The sequence below is a fragment of the Pelodiscus sinensis genome, chromosome 20, assembly GCF_049634645.1.
Source record: "Pelodiscus sinensis isolate JC-2024 chromosome 20, ASM4963464v1, whole genome shotgun sequence".
NCBI lineage: Eukaryota > Metazoa > Chordata > Testudines > Trionychidae > Pelodiscus > Pelodiscus sinensis.
In genome coordinates this window covers 27,386,393-27,410,130 of record NC_134730.1, presented here as the reverse complement: position 1 = coordinate 27,410,130, position 23,738 = coordinate 27,386,393, and the positions used below count along the sequence as shown (strand labels likewise).

General features: G+C 51.3%; 1 protein-coding gene across 1 annotated transcript in view; it reads right to left on the bottom strand.

Annotated features, from left to right (window-relative positions):
* The window catches only part of NPLOC4 (NPL4 homolog, ubiquitin recognition factor), a 49,594-nt gene that overhangs the window by 20,044 nt on the left and 5,812 nt on the right, over positions 1-23,738 (bottom strand). The window contains exons 3-12 of the mRNA XM_075904055.1: positions 22,766-22,878; positions 21,201-21,383; positions 18,430-18,478; positions 17,139-17,233; positions 14,491-14,614; positions 13,555-13,734; positions 8,744-8,830; positions 5,606-5,677; positions 4,798-4,924; positions 852-1,012 (exon numbers count right to left, since the gene is read on the bottom strand). Coding sequence (XP_075760170.1) covers positions 852-1,012; positions 4,798-4,924; positions 5,606-5,677; positions 8,744-8,830; positions 13,555-13,734; positions 14,491-14,614; positions 17,139-17,233; positions 18,430-18,478; positions 21,201-21,383; positions 22,766-22,878 — 1,191 coding nt within the window. The remainder of the gene's footprint in view (positions 1-851; positions 1,013-4,797; positions 4,925-5,605; positions 5,678-8,743; positions 8,831-13,554; positions 13,735-14,490; positions 14,615-17,138; positions 17,234-18,429; positions 18,479-21,200; positions 21,384-22,765; positions 22,879-23,738) is intronic.

The window sequence follows — 23,738 nt, the reverse complement described above, 5'->3', positions numbered from 1 at the left end:
CCCACGCGCAGGGTGAGCCTAAACCTCCGACGGCCAGAAGCTGAGTGGAGCAGACAGCGGTGGCTTACTCCAGTGGCCAGTCGCAGGCGGGGTAGTGTCAGATACTGTGTTACATGGACCTTGCTCTGACCCTGTGTGGCCGCTTTCCTGCTCCTGCCTTTTTTTTTTTTTTAATTAAATACTCACTCTAAGCAACCCCTTTTTTCCCTGCTTTTGCACTCGCAGGCGACTGTTCCCCTTTGGCTGGGTGTGTGTGTGTGTGTCTCCTCCTTTGGTTCTGGTTGGTGCTCTGTTTGGACAGACTGACCTATATTTTCCTGCTCAGTGTGTTATTGCAGAGGGCCTGGTGCTGCTCTGTGGGTGTCTCAGAAAAGCTTTGCACACAATACATTCTCACCACCTTGTTAGGAACCAGCTTTTACTGCTGCGTTAACTTGGCGCATCGTGCTCCAGCGCACACCGGGTCTAAATATAACTGAGGGGAGGAAGCAAATCCGCTTGGCGGGGGATTAAAGGGCCACCGAGAAGCGTGGCAGCCACAGCCCATAAACATAGGCGATGTGGTTAACTCAGAGTGCCTGCTACCGGCCCCAGGTGGATCACTGCTGCCCTTATTTACAGGCCAGATAGCCAACGGCTACTCCTGCGCTGGAAACCAGAAGAGCACTTTTATGAGGAGGAAATAGCGCTTGCACACTTACTTCCTGGGGACATGCGGTGAATGGCGCCTACCCAAAACAGTTCAACACCTCAAAGACAGCCTTTCGCTCAGCTGGATACTGCAGCTTCCAGAACTAGCCCTCGCTGCGCTCTCACACACACTGGCTGCTACGTTTAGTCTTCGCCCTTACCTTGTAGAATACGTCAGGCACATACTGCTCGCTGCTGGACTCCTTCGCGTAGCCGAGCTCCGGGGCGTCCCGGCACGGCAACAGGCACTCGTCCCGCACCAGCGCCATGCACTGATTGGAGACCTGGTAACCCTCGAAGTGCACCTGGTTGTCGGGCCCCCCTAGAATGGAAAAGTACCTTTACACCACGGCAGTGGAGGAATTTACTTATTCTTGCAAGACACCAGTAGACCGCATTCTACTTTAAACAGCCAGCTTAAAAATGCCATCGGCTTTAGTTAGCATTGCAAGCGGTGTAAATAGTTTGCTATTTGAGGATGAGCTAGTAAGCAAGGATTCCCATAGATGTCCTGTATTTACTTTATACTGCACACGGTTTCACCAGCATTTTCACAGCTAAACTAAGGGCACCAATTCCTGGGATGAAACCCTGGATGGACTGAAGTGAATGGGAGTTTTGCTATGTGTTTTATTAGGCCAAGATTTTAACCTCAGGGCCTAGAGTCACGCCCCTTCATCTTCCTTCTTCAGCAGGAACACTGTCCAAAATTAAATGCAGGCACACAGTTCCTGCTGTCCTCATTAAGGTCTACACAGCAAATTCCAGGTTACAACTTAGACTGATCACCTGGCAAACACGAGCACAGCATTGTCTCAGCCAGTAATGGATGGGCCAGAGGAATTTTGACACACAAAACAGAAAGTCAAAACCCTAACTGCAGATGGCTCCCTCGTGGATCACAAAATCCACGCTTTAATGTGGCTAGTTCAAGCATCAGCAGCACGTCCGCTATTAGAGCATAAGGAGGTATCAGAGAAAATCAGGCACGTATAAATGGTGAAGGGTGTGCTGCTATCTGGGAATCCAGACACCATGAAGGGAAGTGAAATGAATCCATGCAGCAGACACTAAAAAGGAAAAGATGATGGTGCAAATGAGGGATGTAAGCGACTAGTCAACTAGTCCTTCCCCCCCTACCCTGCTGCCTCTATCAGAGGCAGCAAGGAGCGGGGGAGGCAGGAGCCAGTGCTGGGGGAACCAGCTTAAAAGGTGGTTCCCCCCAGCACCTTCTCCGCAGGGTGGACTGCGCATGAGCCGGGAATAAGCTGGTTCCTGGCTCGTGCACAGTCCCAGACACTGCGCCTCTGGTTTTTAAGTGTATTAAATGCCTACTGGCTCTTAATACATTTAAAAACCAGAAGCGCAGCGTGGGGGACCCAGCGCGAGCTGGGACAGCTGGTTCCCGGCCTGCTGCGCTTCAGCCTTTTAAATATAATAAGAGCCTGTTAGCTCCTGGGGCTGAAAGCTAACCCTGCTGCGGCTCCCCCACTTATCGACTAAATCGTCTAGTGTATGGAAAATCCGTCGTTTAGTTGATTAAACTAAATTTAAACATCGCTAGCGCAAACCACACATTTACACTTATACCGTGTGCAAGGAACAAACCGAGTGTTTGTACAAACCTGACAAGCTGATTGAACTGTATCTGGCCCAGGTGATCAGAAAAGGAAACATTCATTTTCTAACCTCTCATTTCTAGCTTCAGTCTCACTCTGATCCTGGCAAACACTCCCAGAACTGAAAGGTGGGCCAGGACACAAAGAAGACCTGACCAAAGCAAACCCAGGAAAACACCTTGTTTAAAAAGGGATTTGCATGTTTGTCTTGTAAGAAACGAAAGCGTTTTGCAGACTGGAACGTGCGAGGCAGCTGTCTGAGCTCACAGACCTCTTACTGAAAAAGGCCCCAGAAACATCTACGAAGCTTGGGGCTCAGAGGAGGCGATCTAACATTGCACGTTAGCACTTTATATTGGATGCTCGTTGGAATTCATGCTTTTTCCCCACTGTTTAAAATAGACCCCAGAATTTGGTTCAGGGACCCCTTAAATGAATACATCTCCTGGCGCCGAGGGCACATTGCACTTTGAAGGCTGTAGTTTCCCCAGCACATGCATTAATTGGCCAGGTGTAGCAGAACAATCCACTGCACTCTTCAGAGGGTCTCTGTAAAAAGCTCCCTCCCGGGGATTCTGAAATCGATGTGACGGAAGCCTGTGGGTACTTTACGGTCGTTATTTTACGTATGTGACACAGACATTTCACTCCCTTCGGAAGATTGCGAATTTCACTCAAGGGTTTTACGGTACCTGCTTTGCGCTGATGGATACACGAGGGAATTAAAAGTCCCTGCTTTATAGTAAAGCATCAGGAGGAACTTCCAAGACCTCCGAAGCTCTTGTGTTCTGGTACTGCAGCCTCGGTCATTCCAGCTTACAAGATCTGGACATAATGCCCTTAAGAGCTAGCGCAGGCGTCAGCAACCTACGGCTCAGTACGGAACCAAACATGGCTCTTGTGTCATTTCCAAAATACATGCAACGGAAATCAAAATGCTAACTCTGGCACATAGTGTGCTGCATGGTGCCTGCCCTGCTGCTCCCACCCTGGCAGCAGCTCCAGGGAAAGCTGCCCGCCCTGCTGCTCCTAGGGGTGGATCGGGGAGTGGGGGGAAGCCAGGTGGACTCAAGCCCACAGCCCCAAGCTCCAGAGGCTGAGGCTTTATCCATTAGGTCTCTGGAGGACCCACCCTACCTGCAGGTGGTCTCTGATCCTCCCTACCTTCACCCCCCCCCCAACCCTGTGTCCTGAGTCCATCATACACCCACACCCCCTGCCCTCAGCCCCTCATACACCTCAGCCCAGACTCCTGCACCCCCACACCCAGCCATAAGATTGACAGACAGCCTGAATGCCTTCACAAAGCTGGATTTGACTGGTTGTGATGTAAACATTAAAGAAATGTGCAAAAAGATGCAGCAGCAGAAGTCCCATGTCTCGTTTGTGCTACTGTTAATCACGTCAATTACCAAGAATAGTAAGTTGTATATTTTCAGTCATGCAAATGGGCATTCGTATACGGCTCTTTGCTGGGTACTTATTCTAGATTTTGACGTAGTTTGGCTCTTTGGTTTGAAAAGGCGGCCCACCCCCGAAGCAAATGGTGTTCCAATGGCTAGTCATCGGTGTTCCCTGTGAGCTGCCTGCTTGGGCGGCCACTCAGGAGAGATTCAAATGCCACCCATGTCTGCAGAGCGCCCCAGCTAGGTTTTGTTTCCACTGGTGGCGCACAGTCACACATGCCTCGGTGCACATAAAAAAAAATTACTTTGCACATAGTTGGAAAAAAGGAGAGGCAACGCTTCCAGTCACCACTTCTGGGTCTCCGTTCTTTCTGCTGTACACGGGGCAAATACTCATTCCCTATCTCAATGGAGCGAGGCCACTGCTCCCGAGTGCAGACAGCTCTGAAGACAGGACATGTGATGCAACCACCATGTATGAGAATGCTGCTCGCTAAAGTAACTACAACAGAGACGAGGCACCCGAGGGAGAATTGCCTCCCCAAGCAAAAATGCAGTCAGCTGGTGGACAGCTAGTTTATGAACCTGGTCTTGAGCGCCACAAGTCCACGCCCCCGCAACGCATGTTCCGCCAGGTGCTCAGGCTGCTGCTCTTTGTGGAGACTCAAGAGCAGGCTTTGAAGAGAGGCTATAACTTTTAAAAAACAAACAGGCAGGCAGCCGCTGGCCACAGGATATTGGCTGTTAGCGCTATTTGCTCCCTACCTCCTGGCTGACAATTTTATGGCGGTGAAGAGCGTGTGCATACACTCCACTGGTCCTAACTGCACGTAAGGGGCCTATGGAGACAGCTGGAAAAACAACAGTTAGAACATGGAATAAGGGAAATCTGGTTTGCTTGAGGAGTTTGGGACTGATCTAAAACTCATTACGTGGAATGATGGGAGATAACTAAAAGATTTCAAATGGTCAACACAGTCTGGAGCCCGACTGGGGAGAACTGTATGTTCCTTTGGGGGTAACACTCAGAGCAAATCCCAGGAGAAATGAGGGTTGAAGAGCAACTCCATGCCAAGTTGTACCTGTAGCCACAACAGTGACAAACTTGGATCCAAAGTGACCATCTGGAGACAGGCGGCATATGTTGGGATGCTGGTTCTGAAAGTTTCCAGCAGTGATGCACTCTTCTGCACTTAAAAAATATGTGTCCTAGGAAAAAATAAAAACAAAACATAGCAAGATGCTGGAGCTATGAGAAGCACCCCCCCTCCCATCTCACTGGAGTGCAATCGACGATGCTGTGGTAGCAACATGCATCTGAGGAAAGCTTGTGTGTAACATGCAAATGGAACACTAGAGGACTGAACACAGGAGACTGGCAGTCAGGAAGGCCAGAGTCCTAATCCTGGTTTGGTCCAGGATAGTGCGGTCCTGGGCAAGTCACATCACCGTTTAGTGCCTCAGTTTCCCACACATTACACTAGCACTTGAGGGTCACGCAGCAGTGCAGTTTGTGTAAGATGTCGTGTTGATTTGCTCCCCAAACTTTCACCACGGACGTGCGCCTGCTCCTGTTCCCACCCTCCGCTGAAGCATCTCAATCGATCGTTCTTTCGCAAGCGTGGGCGAAGGAGACTTCATGCTGCTTCATATGCCTGTGGCGGGCTCCCATCAACCCTGCCTCCTCCTTCAAATGCCACTGAAGACCCATGTGTGCCATGAACCACTGCAATTGGAATGGGCACATCCCACCTTACGCTGCGCTGGCTTGACTTGTGCCCTCAGTTTCAGGCCCTGGGGGCAGGATTCTGCTTGGCAGAGCCTGCGTTTATGATGCCCTAGAAACAGCAATAAATGCAGAACGTAATTACTCATGCGCTTGCGCCTCACCTTGTTCCTGCTGTATCGAACAGTCCCCTTCCGCGTATCTTCAGAGACCAGATCCGTGAATATCCAGCCGACCTTTGAAGTGAAACAAAACAACCCCCCGCTGTGTTTAAAAGGCAGCCTTCTTTCGCTCCTCCAAGATGGTCCTCCCCCCGCACGAGGGCCTGCTGTGCGGCCCCTGAAGGAAACGCCTCTCGCTCGTCTGAACACAACTCACACATCTGCCGTGTCAGCCAAGCAGGTGAAGGGACTTGCAGCTCTTTCTGTCTTACTGGGGATTTTTTTCATGGAAAAACCTGGAGGCTGCAGGCCTCTGAGCCTCCCCCCACAGCAAAAAGCCACTTGCTGTGCAATATTTCGAATGCAGCCGCATCAGCCACAACAGGAGATGACATGGTGTCGCGGCGATCTCGTTTTCTGACACTAGCAGTCACTCGTTAATATCAAGCGAACACTTTCCCATTCAATTCTAATTTATCCCCAATCCCAACCTGCTCTGTGCTGAGAAACAACTTACTCCTGCCTCTTCACTGCATGCACCGTACAGACACCTCTTTATTCAGACCCTCCCTTAGCCATTGAGCTAAGAAACGCTGCTCCGCACTCGCAGGGAGCCATGAGACCGATATGGCACGTAGGACAGATCTGCAGCCAACACTCAGGAACGATCCATTTTCAACCTGGCTCATTTGAACGGAACCGATGCAAGGTGCAAAGGGAAAGCAGGGGGTCTAATGACATCTACCAACTCGGGGGGCAGGGATAGCTCAGTGGTCTGAGCATTAGCCTCCTACACCCAGGGTTGTGAGTTCAATCCTTGAGGGGGTCATTTAGGGATCTGGGGCAAATCTGCCAGGGATGGTACTTGGTCCTGCCGTGAAGGCAGGGACCTGGACTCAACAACCTTTCAAGGTCCCTACCAGCTCTATGAAATAGTTGTATCTCCATAATCAAACTCCTTGCTTCAGACACTGGGGCTACATCTACACCGGCATGATTTTCCAGAAATGCTTTTAACGGAAAAGTTTTCCGTTAAAGCATTTCCGGAAAAGCACGTCTAGATTGGCAGGACGCTTTTCCGGAAAAGCACTTTTCCCCGGAAAAGCATCCAGGGCCAATCTAGACACGCTTTTCTGCAAAAAAGCCCCAATCGTCATTTTCGCAATCGGGGCTTTTTTACGGAAAACACTACTGTGCTGTCTACACTGGCCCTTTTCCAGAACAGTTTTCCGGAAAAAGACTTTTGCCCGAACGGGAGCAGCACAGTTTTTCCGGAAAAGCACTGATGATTTTACATTAGATCGTCAGTGCTTTTCCGGAAATTCAAGCGGCCAATGTAGACAGCTGGCAAGTTTTTCTGGAAAAGTGGCTGATTTTCCGGAATAACTTGCCAGTGTAGACACAGCCTGGCAGCAAGAGACAGATTTTTATCTCCAGGGAACAAGAGAGATCATCAAGGATGTATGTGTACCTCTGACTGCAAACAAGGCCTCCAGCTTGAAAACATTCAACATCAGAAAAATCTCAGCACATTCAATACTTAGTGTTAGCCATGGCAGGGCGAGCGATACCCTCAGACAGTCCAGAAAATTAAATATAGATTTGAAAGTCATCTGCATACAGAGGAGGCTGAAATCCATATGTCTTGATTAAATGACTGACAGGTTGCAGATACAAGAGAAATAAAGAACTAAGAGCTGAACTCCACAGCTGCATTGTATACAAGTGAATTCTTGCCCCGTGTGAACACTCAGAGAGAGGCACTGGGCTCGGATAGCTGGGATCCTGATAGCAAACCGCAAAACCTCTCCAAGAAAGAACTAACCCCCCCAAGAACACACATCCCACGAATGTGCCAAATTTTTTGGCCCACGGCCCACCCCCCTCAATGCAAACCTTTCCGCGGGCCATTAGCCACCCACCTAGGATGACAAAATGGGTGCAGTAGGAGGTGGGGGGGAGAAGGGGAGTCTGGCCAGGAGGTAAGGTGCAGGAGTGAGGTGGGAGGGTGCAGGGTTCTGGCAGGAAGAGGGTGCACGAGGGGTGCAGGGTCTGAGCATGGTGGGGATGGGAGGCGCTTACTTGGCTCCCATCACTCCCAGGCACTGCCTCCCTAATGCTCCCATTGGCTGTGATTCTGGCCAATAGGAGTAGCGCAGAAAGCCTCCAGGTGAGTGGTTTTGTGTGCTGCCGTTCTGGGGGAGTGGCAGCACAGGAGCCAGATTTGAGCTCCCACTGCAGCGAGAAGCCAGAGCTGGTGCTCCAACCGTGTGGGGAGGAGGGATGCCATGGGGCTGGAGCACTAGCACAGGTTCCCCAGGAGGGTGTGTGGTGGGGGGCAGGGTGTGGGTGTGCCCCGAGCCCACAAATCACCTGCAAGACGGTTGTGGACAACACTGAGAACCACTGACTTGAACCCCTAGAAACACAAGGGCTATTGGCCCCCTACAAACAAAGTCGATTTCAGAATGTGTCCAGCCTTAATTTTACTCCGTCAAGCAGGCGAGAAATGATGAGAGAGGAGTCTTCCGCTCTACTCTGCGCTGAGCAGGCCTCAGCTGGAGAGTTGTGTCCAGTTCTGGGCACCGCATTTCAGGAAAGATGTGGAGAACTTGGAGAAGGTCCAGAGAAGAGCAATAAAAATGATGAAAGGCCTAAAAAACAAGAGCTATGAGGGAAGACTGAAAGAACTGGGCTTGTTTAGTTTGGAAAAAAGAAGACAGAGGGGACATAACAGCTTTCAAGTTCCTAAAAGGGTGTTAAAAAGAGGAGGGAGAAAGATTGTTCCCCTTAGCCGATAAGGACAGTTCAAGAAGCAATAGGTTTAAACTGCAGCAAGGGAGGTTTTGGTTGGACATTAGGAAAAACTTCCCATCAGGGTGGTTAAACACTGGAATAAGTTGCCTGGGGAGGTTGTGGAATCTCCATCCCTGGAGATATTGAAGAGCAGGTTGGACAGACACCTGTCAGGGACGGTCTAGACGGTGCTTGGTCCTGCCATGAGGGCAGGGCACTGACTTGATAACCTCTCGAGGTCCCTTCCAGTTCTAGGATTCTATGATTTTATGGTCCTTTCACTGCTGCAGAGAGAGACTCAAGAATTCCTTTGCCCAGACACATTAGCCAACAGCGTTTTACTACCTTTGTCAGGCCAAGTTTTGCAGCAATCTCATCCACCACCTCAGCTTTCGGGTCTTCCAGGAGCTCCAGGCTGTTTTGGGTACCAATCTGTAAGGGAACAACAGAGCTTGCTTCTAAACCAGCATTACATGCAAAACCCGGGACAAACCAGGTTCTATCATTTCGGACCTTTCAAGAGAGACTGTCTAGAGCAGCGGTTCCCAAACTTTTGGGCATCACGCCCCCCTTTTTGATTTGAGAAACCCTCACGCCCCCCTCCCCAAAAAATAGCAGCAAAACTTGGGGTGGGTTTGACGGGGTATGTGTGGCTGGGTTGCCTTGCACCCCCCCTGGAATTTCTTCATGCCCCCCCCCCCTCCCCCGGGAGTTTGGGAACCTATGGTCTAGAGGCAGTGGTCTGTTCCAAAGATTTCTCCAGCAGCCAGCTCTCCCTCCCTCTCACAGAGTCTTTATGCAGCGCGCATACACACACACATACACACAAATCTCTATGCCACAGTCTCTATCCCTCACACACACAGTCCCTGTACACACACACACACACACACACAGTGCCACACTCTCCCAGTCTGTGCCAGTCACACGCACACAGCTGTGTCAGTCTCCTTGTCACACACAGCCTCTCTCTCTCTCTCTAGCCCCTAGCTCCACCCCTTTTGCCTGAGGCCCCACCCCTTCCAGGGTCCCAGAGCCGACTCCTTATGATTTCCCAAATTTCGTGGAGTAGCCCCACTGCAAAAACGATTGCCCACCCCGACACAGACAAGAACAATTTTCTGAACTTGCTGGCCGTGGCAGATCTCTGCTCATGGTGTATCTCTTTGAACAGGAGAAGAGCAGCTCAGAAGGAGTGTCGCGAATGCAAGAGCCCACCCAGGCCCTCCTCCCAGCTGTGGAAAACAATATTCTGCCACTGGGGTGCATTCCAAGGCAGGCAGCTTTGTTGCGGCGTTAGGCTGAGATGCTCTGCCACGCAGAAGAGCAGAGTTTTCTCTCCCCAGAGCAGCGGAGGCGGCTCCCTCTCTTTCGCCTTACACTCCACTGTGGTGCTGAGAGACTCCAAGTGTCCTGGCTTCCACGCTTGTGTGTGGCCTAGCACCTACAAAGGGCTCCCAAGGACACTGTGCCAACAAGCTGGCTTGGCTGGGCTGGCATTTAACAACCTCAGCAGAGTGGTTACAGGCTATTCACACGCACGGGACTTCTCAAAGAGCTGGGTGAGACGTTCAGTGCTGACACAGAACCGATTGACTTTGTCGTTGGAGTCCCTCGGAGGAATCAGGATGAATGAAATTCATGCTCCGTACCTCCCCAGAGGGCTGTGCACATGTACGGACTAGGCCTATCACACGCTACCGGCATACAACTGCAATTAGGGATGGGACAGTTTAACCGGTTAATCGGTGGGGGCTGGAGCAGCTCCCCACCTGCTGCGGAGAAAGGGCTGGCCACAACCTCTGTCCGCAGCAGGAGTGGGTGCCCCGCAGGCACGTGCTGCTTCCGCTGGGCTGGAGTGGCCCACCCACTCGTCCCCCCTTTAATCGATTAGCCAATTAGGGATGTTAAATATAGGTTAATTAACTAATCGACTAGTTGATGGATTTTCCATCAACTAGTCACTAAGCAGGGGAGCTGTAGTGGCGTTAGCTCCCGGCCCCGAGAGCTAACCCCGCTGTAGCTCTGCCTTTTAAATGTACAAAGTCCTTGCCGGCTCTTAATACATTGAAAAGGCTGGTGCGCAGCAGGGAGGACCCAGCGTGAGCCTGGCCACTTGATTCCTGGCTCATACCAGATCCCCCTGCTGCGCTTTAGCCTTTTAAACACACATTGCTAGCGGCTACGGCTACACTTCGGAGCCTACTCCTGCAGCTGTACGGCTGTAAGGTCTCCCATGTAGCCACTCTTTGCAGCCTTCACACCTCTGACTGACAATACTTTCACCAGCAAAAGGGGTAGTGCAAGGCCTAGGACCTGGCTGCTCGGTTCCACCCCAAACCAGTGGGGATTCAGGCACTGAGCTCCGGAGGCTTTTAAAAGTTGCAGCCTCAGCTTTGTGACTGTCCTTGCTCACTGCTCTCCTCAGGGGCTGGGCTCACTCCACACAACTAAGGATGGTAACTAGCGGTTAATTAACTAGTCGAGTAGTCAATGGAAACTCCATCGACTACATGACTAATCAATAGGCACTTCTGCATTCCTCCTTTGAAATGTACAAGAGCCTCCGCTAGGACTCTTGTACATTTCAAAGGAGGAATGAAGAACTCCACATGCAGCTGGGGAGTCCTGCTGACTCTGGGCTGCAGGCGGGTGCCAGTTTTGAAATGTACAAGAGTCTCCAGAGGGGGCTTTTGTGCATTGCAAAGTGGCAGCGCAACATGGAGCCCAGGATCAGCGGGGGACCAAGTCTCCCACTGGCCCCGGGGTCCATGCTGCGCTGCCGCTTTGAAATGCCATGCAGACCTGGGGTCAGCTGGGGACTCCCCAGCTGATCGCAGGTTCCGCGGAAATGCCGCACTGGAGCCCGGGATCAGCTGGGGAGTTCCCAGCTGACCCTGGGCTCCACATGTGGCAGCGCCGCACAGCTGATCACGGGCTCAGCTGTGCAGTGCTGCCACTTTGAAGTACCCCCTTCCCCTCCCCCCATCTGATACAGGCAGCAAGTGGGGGAGGGGAATTGACTAGTTGACTGACTATCCGATAAGCATTTGCTTATCCGATAGTCAGCTAGTCGACTAGTCCTTAACATCCCTATACACGACTGCACATCATCCTAGCCATGCTGGTCCCCGGACAGAGAGACACAAGGTGAGGGAGGCAATAGCTTTAATTGAACTAACTTCTCTTGGCGAGAGACATGCTTTGGGGCTACACAGACCTGAGGAAGAGCTCAGGGTAGCTCAAAACCTCGTCTATCTCACCAACAGAAGTTGGTCCAAAATAAAAGCTATTCCTTCCCCCAGCCCGTCCCACTACAGTGCTAGACATGTTCAATTCCATCATTACATTTACAAAGCTTCGGCTTTTTAACATTTGAGTCAGTTATTAAGTTACATAAAAGAGATTTAATGTATTTGGATTTGCTGGAATTCCTATTCCTAGAACAGGGTGTGGTCCAACACTGTGCAGACAAGGCCAGAAAGGGTTTCTAGACAGTGACTAGTGCCACCTAGTGACTTTTACAAGTAACAAATCTGAAGTCTTTATTTTCAAGTTCACTATGTATTTATGGTCTTGTGCACCATGGGTGGGCAATGTTCCCTCTTTTTTTAAAAACCATCCATGCGTAGAATAAATTCTCTTGTGTGCACCAAGGCATGTGTGATGTGCACCACCAGTAGAAACATGATTCCAGTGGTGGGTGTTCTCCTAATCAGCTGGGTGGCATCTGAGTCTTTCCTTCGTGGCTGCCCAAGCGCTCAACTTCCCAGCAATACTACGGGTGGGGAACCTCCGGCCCACAGGTCGCCTGCTCAATTTCATCCAGCCTGCAGCAAGTTTCTGCACTGCAGGCTGGAAGCCCTAAGACCGGATGCTGGTTCGTGGCAATCAAGGAAGCGCAACACTCTGCTCATGGGTGCCACCCCTGCAGCTCCCGCTGACAGGGAAGCTCGGCCAATGGGAGCTGCGGGGGCGGTGCCTGTAGGCGAGGGCAGCACACGGAGCCCCCTGCCCACCCCTCCCCTGCCGGGGTCATAGCGACGTGCAGGCCGCAGCCACTTCTGGGAGCAGCTGCAGCACGGGGCCAGGGCAGGCGCTGAGCGCCGCCACCACCTGGGACTGCCCTAGGTAAGCACCCTGCACCAGTCCTGAGTCTCCTCCCATACTCAAACTAGTCTCCCAGAGCTTGCACCCGCCCCTCCTGCCCCAGCCCCCATCAGCTGCCGAACTCCCACCCAGACCCCAACCCTCCTGCCCGGAGCCCCCTCCTACAATCCGAACCCCTCGTTATTGGCCTGAGTGCCCCTCCCCCAGGGAGTATGTGGCCCGTGACGGATTTTTTCTGGGAGTCAGTGGCCCTGATAAGAAAAGGGTTCCCCACCCTTGCTAAACACAGACAAAAGACAACCCAAAATGCCATGGTAGAGGTTCAAACATGCAATTGACCGCTGTGCTAATCTACTGATCCGGTCTGCAATTAGATGGAGGCCTGCTCATCTTCACACTTGACAGAGCTCGAAGCAAGATCCGCAGAAAGGGAGACACACTGTCCCGTGGTAATTCACTTTCTTCCAAAAGGCAGGCTACCAAGACCAAGCTAAAACCTGAGGCACTCCGCTCAAACCAGATCTGTCCATTTCTGCATAGCAATGGCAGATGTCTATGTGGCAGTCTAATATACTAAAGAGAAGCAATGCCACTTTGACCCCAAATGTCGATTTTATCACTGTTTTTATAACATTTAAGGGCAACAGAGATATTTGCATGAGCACGTTTTGAACCAAACTGGTGTGGCTGTCTCAAAACATTCCAGAACAAAAATTTCCCGCCGAAGTCTTTGCAACCTAAACCCCTCCAACCTGAAAGTGAATCCCACGCTCAGGGAATCACTTGCACTTCATTTCCTTTTGCGTTTCCCTGTGCTCGGGCAACTCAAATCAGATAAACGGTGAAAAGCAAATCTGAGAGGCAGCAGCACTAATCTAAGATGGCACAGACAATTATTCACTGTATATGATTTACATCTGGACAGTTTTCCTTTTGGAGCTAGTGCATGAAATCTCACGTGTGATGGTCAGGGAACAAAGGGGGTTTCACGATCACGATCTTTAAGAAATAAAACGGTGACGTTCTTGTGTGGAGTTATTTTTTACCTGTGGCGGTTCATAGATGGCAGCTACCTCAGCCCGGATCGCCAGAGGGATGTCCTTGTGCTCTGTGTATCGGCCGTATAAGTACCCGAAATGCTGGTTCCCTGTCTTTCTCCAGAAGTCTAGGAAGCGATCCGCTATCGTGTGGTTCTCAAACATTATGTTGTCAACGTGCCTGTATTTCTGTCAGACAGAATGCAAGAAGGCTTTAGGCCATCTCCCCAGTTCCAGACCAATGAAAGCAACTCCACTTTGCCTAACTTCCAGTCCAGTCGTGTCTCTCCAGACCTGCCTGGGATGTTCCCCAAACGATTAAGGAAGGCATCAGACTCCTGCCGGAGCAAGGGGAGAGAAGCAGCTAGCTTGCTCCCCGCCTCCTCCCTCCTCTGACCCTCCCTGCTCCGAGCTCCTACTGCAGCACCCCTCCATGTCCCCCCCCTCCTCCCAAGCACCCCTCCGTGTCCCCCCCCTCCTCCCAAGCACCCCTCCGTGTCCCCCCCCCTCCTTCCAAGCAGAACGCAGGGCAGGCAGGACGAGGGGGAAGCGCTCCAAATACCCAGCACCTAAAATCAGTTCTGGCTCCTGGCAAGGACCCTAACCCCACAACCCTTTCGGATTTCAAAGCCTCGTGGAATTTCGATGGGTGGCAAGGAGAAGCTGTGGGTGGCTTTTTGGGGCCTATGTGGACGGAGAGTTGAGAAGCCCCAGCCTAGCTCCCATCAGTATCTTCTGCGCTGGGGGGAAACGACTGAACCCAGAACTTTTCCGAGTCTCTTTCTGCAGCAGCTAAACACGCTGACGGCCATTTTCTTAGCAACGGCAAAGGCTCCCAAGGGCCAGGTTGGCTGTTCGCATTGACGCGGTCTCCCATTCAAAAACGAGAAGGTAAATCACGGCTGGAAGAGCACAGGGCCTGCAACGCGCCCTGCCAAGGCTCACCTGTCTGTTGAGCGTGATGGCGCTGGGCTGACACTTGGTGCAGATGCCCTCTGGCCAGGGAGGATGCCCCTCGCACCCAGATTTAATCTTGCAGCTGATGTTCTCCAGAGCAACAAACTTCCCCCTGAAGAAGAGGGGGAGAAAGGGGGGTTTCTTTAGCCTATTCTAATGCCTTTTGCCGCCTAGAAAGAATCTAGCAAACCAAGCCCCTTGTATACAACAGAGCACAAGACATATTGGCTGTGTCTAGACTGGCAAGTTTTTCCGCAAAAGCAATTGCTTTTGCGGAAAAACTTGCCAGCTGTCTACACTGGCCGCTTGAATTTCCACAAGAACACTGACGATCTCATGTAAGAAATCAGTGCTTCTTGCGGAAATACCATGCTGCTCCCATTCAGGCAAAAGTCCTTTTGCGCAAAAGGGCCAGTGTAGACAGCTCAGATTTGTTTTGCGCAAAAAAGGCGATCGGGGCTTTCTTGCGCAAAACTGCGTCTAGATTGGCACGGATGCTTTTCCGCAAAAAGTGCTTTTGCGGAAGAGCGTCCGTACCAATCTACTCCCTTTTCCGCAAATGCTTTTAACGGAAAACTTTTCCGTTAAAAGCATTTGTGGAAAATCATGCCAGTCTAGACATAGCCTTTGTGCGCTGATATTTTGCACTTTGGCATGATGCTGCAACTTGTCCAAAGACGCACAGCCAAGTCAGTAGATGAGCTAGCAATGGAAGCCAGGAGTCCTGGTCCTTCTGCTTTAATGACTGGACAGCTTTCCAGTAAGCTGATGGCTCCAGCAAAAGCCTCGGAAATGCAGATAAAAGTCATTTGGCTGCAGTTTAAGCAGTGCATAGAGTACATGACAAGGAGCGCGTTATTCTGCAGACTAAAATTTGTTTCCTTTTATGTGTGTAAAACTTTTTGCAAGAGGGAGTTGTCTTAAAATGAAAGAGCCCGGCCTTGAGTTTGCTTTCAGCAAGACAAGATGCCACGCGATCAGGGGAAGGTGCCACGTGTTTCTTTAAGGGAAAGGCATGCTATACTACGACATGTTCTCAGTCCTTTGCTTCAGGGAAAGGGACGCTGCCCGGCACACGAGGATCCTGGGCATATCAGGTTGCGGCCCTGCTTTGTGTCTTTCACAGGGGTCGCCGTGTGAGTCTGTTTCAGCAAAAACAACAAGGAGGCAGGTGGCTCTTTAAAGACGAACAAACGTTGCAGGGCCTGCGCTTTGGGGAATGGCAGATCACTTATAAATGCATGAAGTGAAAGAATACGATTCCGCTACCTGATACGTGCACATCCTGCATCTGACACAGTGAGCTGCAACTCACCACAGCTGACACCCTAAGAAATTTGTTCGTCTTTAAGGTGCCCCCGGACTCCTTGCTAGGTTTGCCTTTGCCGTTCACTAGCTAGCTGAATAAGAGAAACACCCTCCCTGTTCAGCACCTCCTCCAGCTTTCCTGGTACATTCCTGGATATAATCAAAGTATCTCTTAGCAATGAGTTCATCCTTACAACCCTTCACGAGGGCGAGAAGTGACATCATCTGCATTTTGCAGATAGAGAACTGAGGCCAAGAGACTTTCTCAAGGTCACGCAGGCAGTCTGTGCCAGAGATGATATCACCCCCACTCCCAAGCAAGGAACCTGAACTTTCGTTTTCTACAAATCTTAATATTTCACTGCAAAGTAGAAGTGGACTGTGGCTCTCCTGACCCACCGAAGCACAGCCCAGGCCACCCTGAGATCCAGCCTTCTGGCTTCTTCATCATACTGTGCCCTCTATCTAATCTAGAAAGGAGAAGGTTTGTATGTTTGTGCTCTAATAACTTGGACACTACTTGGATCTACCGCAACCAAACTTTCCATGGGATAACCTTTCCTCCAGGAGAAGGTTTTAAGGTACTTTTGGACCCAATCGGGCCCAATCTCAACCTGTAAACATTAAAAATAACCCGCCACACTGCGCTGCAGGGGCAGCCCCGCCCACTCTAAGTCACGTGCCCACCGCCTGTGGCCCCAAAGCACCGTCCGGGACTCTCCCCAACCCCACGTGAACGGCTCGGGCATCCGACTTGCCCCCTGTGGCTACGGTTACCACGTAGTCTTAAAAAAAACCACAACAACAACAAAACCTGGCCACACTTGATGGGAGTGGGAGGGAGGAAGAACCAGTCGGGAGGGGAGTGGGACTGGCTGGGAGGAAGGGGGAGAGCCGGGAAGCAGGGCTGGTCGGGGGGGGGGGGGGGGGGGGAAGAGAGGGGCAGTGGGGCTGGCCAGGAGAGATTGGGGGAGGAGTGGCCAGTGGGAAGCAGAGCTGGTCGGGGGAGAGCAGGAGGAGGAGAACTGGCCGGCAGGAAGCAGGGATGGGGGCGGGGGGGGGGGGGGGGAGGAGCGCGAATCGGCCAGCAGGGAGTGGGACCAAGCAACGCCTGGTAACTCCAACTAGTTCTTTCTACATCATCTTCGTCCCAATGTCAGCAATGCTGCTTGTATGCAATTACCTTGCCACAGCTGAAAGTGAAGCGACTCCGTGGCATTCATATCCCCCCAGGCTTACCAGATAATGGCCAATACCAACATACTCAGGCAAGGTTTGGGCACTTTGTTGTAGCTACAGGATTCCCTTAACTGCTGAGAGTTTCTTACTTGTCTGCTCCTCCGGTCAGCTTCCTGATGTAGGCATGGAATGACATGTGCTTCACGGGAGGTTCCAGATGGTTTAAATAATCTTCATCAAAAGGCTGCCAAAAAACACCGTACAAAGGAGACCCGGGTCAGACACCTGTCTGGTAATCCATCGATCACTGAACAAATGGGTGTTCTAGATTCAACTTTCTACCATCTCCCAGTGTGGAAACAATCAAGAAACTGTGGGCTTTTTTCATGTCCCTTAACTGTTTCACGGGTCTTCACAATATTTTTGATATCGCTTCATGCGTGCTCAAAGCTTCAGTTTTCTCCACAAAGCACAGTTAGCGCCAAAGGCACGAGGGCTTCTTAAATAATGACAAATGCAAAGACCAGCAGATCAAACACCTCCACAAAGAACACTCAGAACTCATGGGGTGAAGGAGGAGCCCACTGGGGTAGGCTTTTGGGGGAACTATGACTGTCCACCAGGGAAACAGCTGAGAGTTTCTGTAGCTATTTATGGCTGTTTTCAGTCTCAATGGTGCGGTGGAAACCTGTGGCGAAGCACTGAGATTCGGATGTGGAAGGGGAAAGGATGGGAAATGAACACAAGGAGAGGCACAGAGATTGGGAATGAGAGTGGAGAGAGAAGACAGAACCTCACACACAAAGGTCTTGCTGGGCTTTTACAAGTATTTTCTGGTGTGACGACGAGTTGGGGCTTCCCCGATCCTGCACCCCCGTAGCAGCCAGTAGAATAGAGAGGGGTTTATTGATTTTCCAGAATACAGCACAGCACAGATGTGATGTGGCTACCGGGGGCAGGGCCAGGATGGCTCAGGCTCCTAGGGTTAGGGTCCATCACCCCTAGCTCCCAGCTTAGCCTGTTCTCTCCATGCTTCCTAGACAGCAACTGACCTCCCCCCCCCCCCCAAGTCCTTTGTCCCTCTCTTCCCTTAACTTGTATAACTGGTTTTGCTACCATCCTGGGAGCGGCAGGATACCCCCTGCTGGGCCATGCTTACAGATAGCCCAAGCATAGCAACCAGCAAGGTACTAACACTACACCACATTTGGTAAATCCATTACTGCAGACAAACGAATGCTTTAATCATGATGCATCCTAGGTTGGCATCACAGCCAAAGGGCCGGCTTTCTTACGGAGGCGAAAAGGCGGCCATAGGCAACGCGCCAGGGAACCTGCCCCTCAGAATTGCCCCCCCTACAGACAGAGCTTCAAGCAGCGATCGAGCAGGTACAGAGTTTAGACAAAGACATGTCACTTCAGTGAAAGGGTTTGGTTTACCTCTAGCGGTACGCAATGCACACATTTACCCAAAGGGCCGTGTCGGCATCTGTGTAAAGAGAGAAAGAAGGCCACGTTTAATAATGGGATGGATTCTCCATGCCAGACTGTACCATCTTTATGTCGTGAAGGCATTTGGAATGACTGAATAACGATTTGGGCCACGAGCATCGACTGGTCCGTTATGAGCGATCGAACATGGCGGCGGGGGAGGGGAGAAACAATCACTTCACAAAAATTGGGAGCAAGAGCTTGGATTGAACCGACAAGTCTGAGGTCACAATCAGGCTTCTTAACACACCTGTCCCACTGGCAGGCCTCTCCATTAGCTAAAGAGCTATTTGCACGGTGTTAAATTATAATCCCCGACCGTATAGCACTCCCATTCAGGGCAGTGTTTCAATCCCAATACACGATGTTTTATGGTGCATGGGGGAAGGCTACGTTACTTTAAACTGCACCAACCCACTCATCCTTTAACACTGCGTAAAGTTGCTCTCGGAACACAGTGAAACGTGCCCATATCCAACAGATAAAATCCCGTTGGGTCAATGTTAAAACAGGGGGGGAAAATGCCCTTTGGAGATGATCTCCTTAGAAATTACAGGAGCTCTGCCAGGGCATTAGGAACTGGGCAGTATGGTTCTTAAGAGCAAGCCCTAGCAGATGAACTGACTGTTGACTCTCGCTGGAAAGATATGGAAGGCAGCCAGTGCGGCCCTGCTTTTAACGGCTGTATGAACATTATCTTCCCCATTAAGGACCGCTACAGGCTGCTAATGCACTCCGCAGAATGCCAGCATCCTATCCCGTTTAGATTGATATGCACCAACAAATACAGGCACGACCCTGGACATGGATTTTTTTTTATCATCATAAATATCTGCCTTTGTGTTTTGACTCCCTGCTAAGAATACCTTTCTTCTCTTGAAAAATGCACTCACATTGAAGCCAGGTTTGGGGGCGGGGGCGGGTTAACCAAGAAGGGGAGAGGTTTGCCTTTCTTGTTTGAAGATTAATGTGCCATTTCCCTCATTCATCATCAGCTCGGAAAGGTTAGACAATAATGTCCATTTAAAAGCTAGGCCTCTCTGATCTTCCCTTCTGCTGCAGCACTAAAGATTAAACCACATGGGAAGACAATATCACAGGGCCGGGAGGGGCACTCAGGTTAAAAAAGAAAATCTCAACTTGAGTTAGGCAGGGATCCACCTTTCGCAAAAGGGTAAATGGAGGGCACAAGAAATGATTACAGGGACCCGGAAGAGAGCCGGGCACAGTGCCCATGACTCCCTGCCCCCTGGGCTTTCCAGTAAACAGCAATTCCACAGCTGCCTTTGACTCTTGTGGCTTTGCGACTGTTCGATCGCCTGCTAGTCCCCGAAGCCTTTGCAACCCACACACCTGGTGGGTGTGGCTCCTTGTCCCGACTAGCAGCACAGACCGCAGGCTGGCTTTTACTCAAACAGCAGAGCAGGCATGGGGGGACCTCAGGCCCGGGGGCTGCATGTGGCCCTCGGCTTGCCTGAATCTGGCCCTGAGGGTCAGGGACCCCCTCCCTCATCAATGGGGAGCCCCTGCTGGCACTGCAGCCCCCTTGCTGCCCCTCTGCGAGGCAGGAGCACGGAAGATCTGCTAGGTTGGGCCCCCTTAGGCTCTGGTGTGCGAGGGGAATGGGGGGACTGTCTTTCTGCTTCTCAGTCAGAAGTCACGTCAGGAAGGGTTTGGTTTTTTGCTTCACACTTGTGTGCGGCCCCCCGACTGAATTTTCTGGGGGTCAGTGGCCCCCAACCCAAAAATGGCTCCTCGCCCTGCCGTTAGGGGTGCAAGTGACTAGTCAACTATCCAATAAGCAAAAGCCTCTATCAGAGGCAGGAAGGGGAGCAGGAGCTGGTGCTGGGGGGAGCCAGCTTAAAAGCCAGTTCCCCCCCCCAGCACCATCTCCAGGGGGAGGGACAGGGAGGTAGTGGGGATCAGGCACGAGCCGGGAATCATCTGATTCCTGGCTCACACCCAGTCCCACTGCCCTTCAGCCTTTGAAACGTATTAGGAACCTCCTGGCTCTGCTGCAGCTCCCCCGCATATTGACTAGTTGATGGAAAATCCAGCAACTAGTAGATTAGTTGATTAAACTAAATTTAACATCCCTTCCTGCAGTAGAGGCTCATGCACTAAGCTCCAGAGGTCCCAGGTTCGGTTCCGCCTGTCGGCGTTCCGCCTAGGTAGCAGCTTTGGTGAAAAGGAAATGTTTCCATTCGTGGCTTTCACGTGAGATCCAAACCATGCAAAAATGGATCCAGGCCTGTGAGTTCATTCATCCAGCCTGGATGAATGCAACACTCGCTAGAGGAATGCAACACTCGCTAGAGGACATACACAGGGAAGCCATATGGAAACAGACGCTAGTTCAGAATACAGCCCCCTGTTCATTAGGCAGATGTCTCATTGGGGGCATATTGCAGAAGCACTCCAGCTAGAGCAGCTCTGGAGGTGACTGGCAGCAGATCCTTCTAGCAAAGGCCCTGTGGTTTGGAGTGTGCTTCTACTCGGGGCTTGCCAGAGCCCTAATTTAACTTTCTAGGGTAACAGCAGCGTCTCTTTTCCAGTGGGGTGAGGGAGCCAATCAGCGGCATACGCCTTAGAAGGAAGACCGTTCATTGAGCACACTTACTGGTTATCAGTTTCATATCGAATGTCATTTTAAATTTTGCTAAGCACCCAGCCAGCGGACAAGAGTATAGAAGCTAGTTAGAAAGCACAGTAGTATTTACAGTTGCTGATCTCGATTCCTGTAAATCTTCCCGTCCTGTTTGATTAGGTACTGGTCAATCTCATCCTCCACCACGTTGGGGGCCCCCATGGGGCGCAGCAGCCCTTGGGGGAGAGAGGTGTCCATGTTCTCCGAGGAGGAGCCAGCGGGGCTCGAGGGGAAGAGGAACAACATATCCCCATGTCTGTGTGGGGAGAAAGAGAAACATGCACTGACTTGGAACGCACGTAGCTTCCTACACATGTAGCGGGGAAAACCAGCTGTTAGGAAAGCACCTGCCTTGCAGAGTAGAGGGGAGGGCTAGCTCAGTGGTTTGAGCAATGGCCTGCCAAACCCAAGGTTGAGAGCTCAATCCTTGCAGAGGCCATTTAAAGATTTGGGGTAAAAATTTGTCAGGGATGGTACTTGGTCCTGCTGTGAAGGCAGGGGACTGGACTGGATGACCTTGAAAGGTCCCTTCCAGTTCTAGGAGATAGGCAATCTCCATTAATTAAAAACAAAATTTTAAATTAAAAAAAATTAATTTAGTACAGTTCAAGAAATATTGGACCTTCGCCTCCCTTGCAGCACTAACTGGTTGGACCATGATTTTCACTGTAACCTGCTGCCGGAGTCTGAGTTATCTGGGGAAATGTCAAAGCTTCCTTCCTGGCATAGAACTATAAAACAACCTTCATTACTGCCTACCTACCACAGCATCCCTGGGACCAGAACGTGAAATCGGGAAGAGCACAGGCTCAAGATACATAGTAGTATAAATGAAACAGCCCAACCCTAACTACCCTCCAAAGCCATGTTATTGGCCAACTAGCGCTCTTGCTGTTTTGCATGAAGAAGTTGCAGGAGGCCCTCAAAACACGAGTGCTGAATTCTGCCACTTTGCACCCACAAAACCAAGAGGCACCTTTCACCAAGAACAGAGCCAAAGAAAAATAAAGAGAATGGGGGGGGAAAGGGGTTAAAAGGAGAGAAACAACAGCGTCAGCAGAGCAAAGGGCTCACTAGAAAATTGCCAACGCTTGCAGTCAGGTGCCTTCCGACGGTGCTTTGTGCACCATTATAGAACACCAATGAGTTAGCTTGGTGTGGTGCCCTTCCGTTTGCCCAGAAAAGGTGATGGGAGGGTCCTGCCAATCATCTGTGACTAGGGAGGGCTGCAGCTCCGGCCCATTCTAAATGGACAAGTTCTTTGTGAGATGCCTGCAGCAACACAGAGCGGGTGGAGCAGTGCAGGAGACAGGGCGGAGGAACAACTGACTCAATTCCCTCGGCCACAGAGGCACAAAAGAGGAGTCTGGTGCAGCCTGCCTGCAGCGGTGGACCGCTCTAGAAAACCCTAAGACACATGGCTACAGTGGGCTCTCCCCGACAGTCCCTTCTGGTAGCCCACAATACCGCAAGCAAGCCAGTTTGCCTCCTCACTAGTGACACAGATGCAGGGACTATCGATGTTCGCAGTCCATAGGCACAGACGGAGAAGTCAGACAGGTTTGGCAAAAGGGGAAAGGCACATTCTACGGTACAACGCTCTCTCTTCCTCCCTGGTATTCTCTGTCAAGAACTTACTTGATTTTCAGGAGGTGGAGGGACTTGTTTTGTGATGCTGTGATCTCCCCAGTCCTGTTTCTATTGATGTACACAGAAAAGCCATTATTCCTGAAGCCAAACTCTTTTGCAACCTAGGAAATAAGAGATGAATGAGAAAACACATCTGCGTCTGCACGGGGGGGGGGGGGGGGGGGATATGAAAGGCCTAGTGGAATTTTCTGCTACAGATACTTTCACTGAATCCAACCTCCACTGCATGGCAAAGATTGTTGCGTATCTACAAGAAGGAATTTACAAGAACATAAGAGCTGACAGAACTAAGAACCTCCACGGGTCGTAAAGACAACACTGACAATAAAACACACATCCCACTGAGCGTCTGCTCTAAATCCAGACACTCAGGGTGGAGAAGTGTCGGTCGCTATTATTCAAATCTCCACTCTCCAATAGGGATGTTAGCATGTAGTCATTTACGATGAGCGTGGGCTCTTTGGTTAATCCTAATGATTACAAGCACCCTCCCCCTTGCTTCCTCTGTATCAGAGGGAGCAAGGCGGGGAGAGGCGGGAGCTAGTGACTGTGGGGAGCCAGCCGTGGAGCTGTCAGCCCTCCCTGCTGCCTCCCACAGAGGCAGCAGCATGGGGGAGGGAAAGTGAACAAGACAACAGGCAGGAGCTGGCTCCCCATGAGCACCGGCTGCCAGGGAGCCACCTGCCCCCAGAGGCAGCAGTGCAGAGGGTGAGGAGGGCAGGCAGGAGACGACACACGCAGGAAGCCGGCTCTCTGTGCATACCAGCTCCCACGGAGCCGCCTGCCCCTCTCCCCCCACTGCTGCCTCCGTATCAGAGGCGGCGGGAGACAGGCAGGAGCCAGTACTCTCCCCACAAGCACCAGCTCCCGCCTGCCCCCCCTTGCATGTAAACGTGCAGCCACTGAAAAATTCAGCAGTAACACGTTTACAAAAAACCCACGTTTGCTACATCCCCACTCT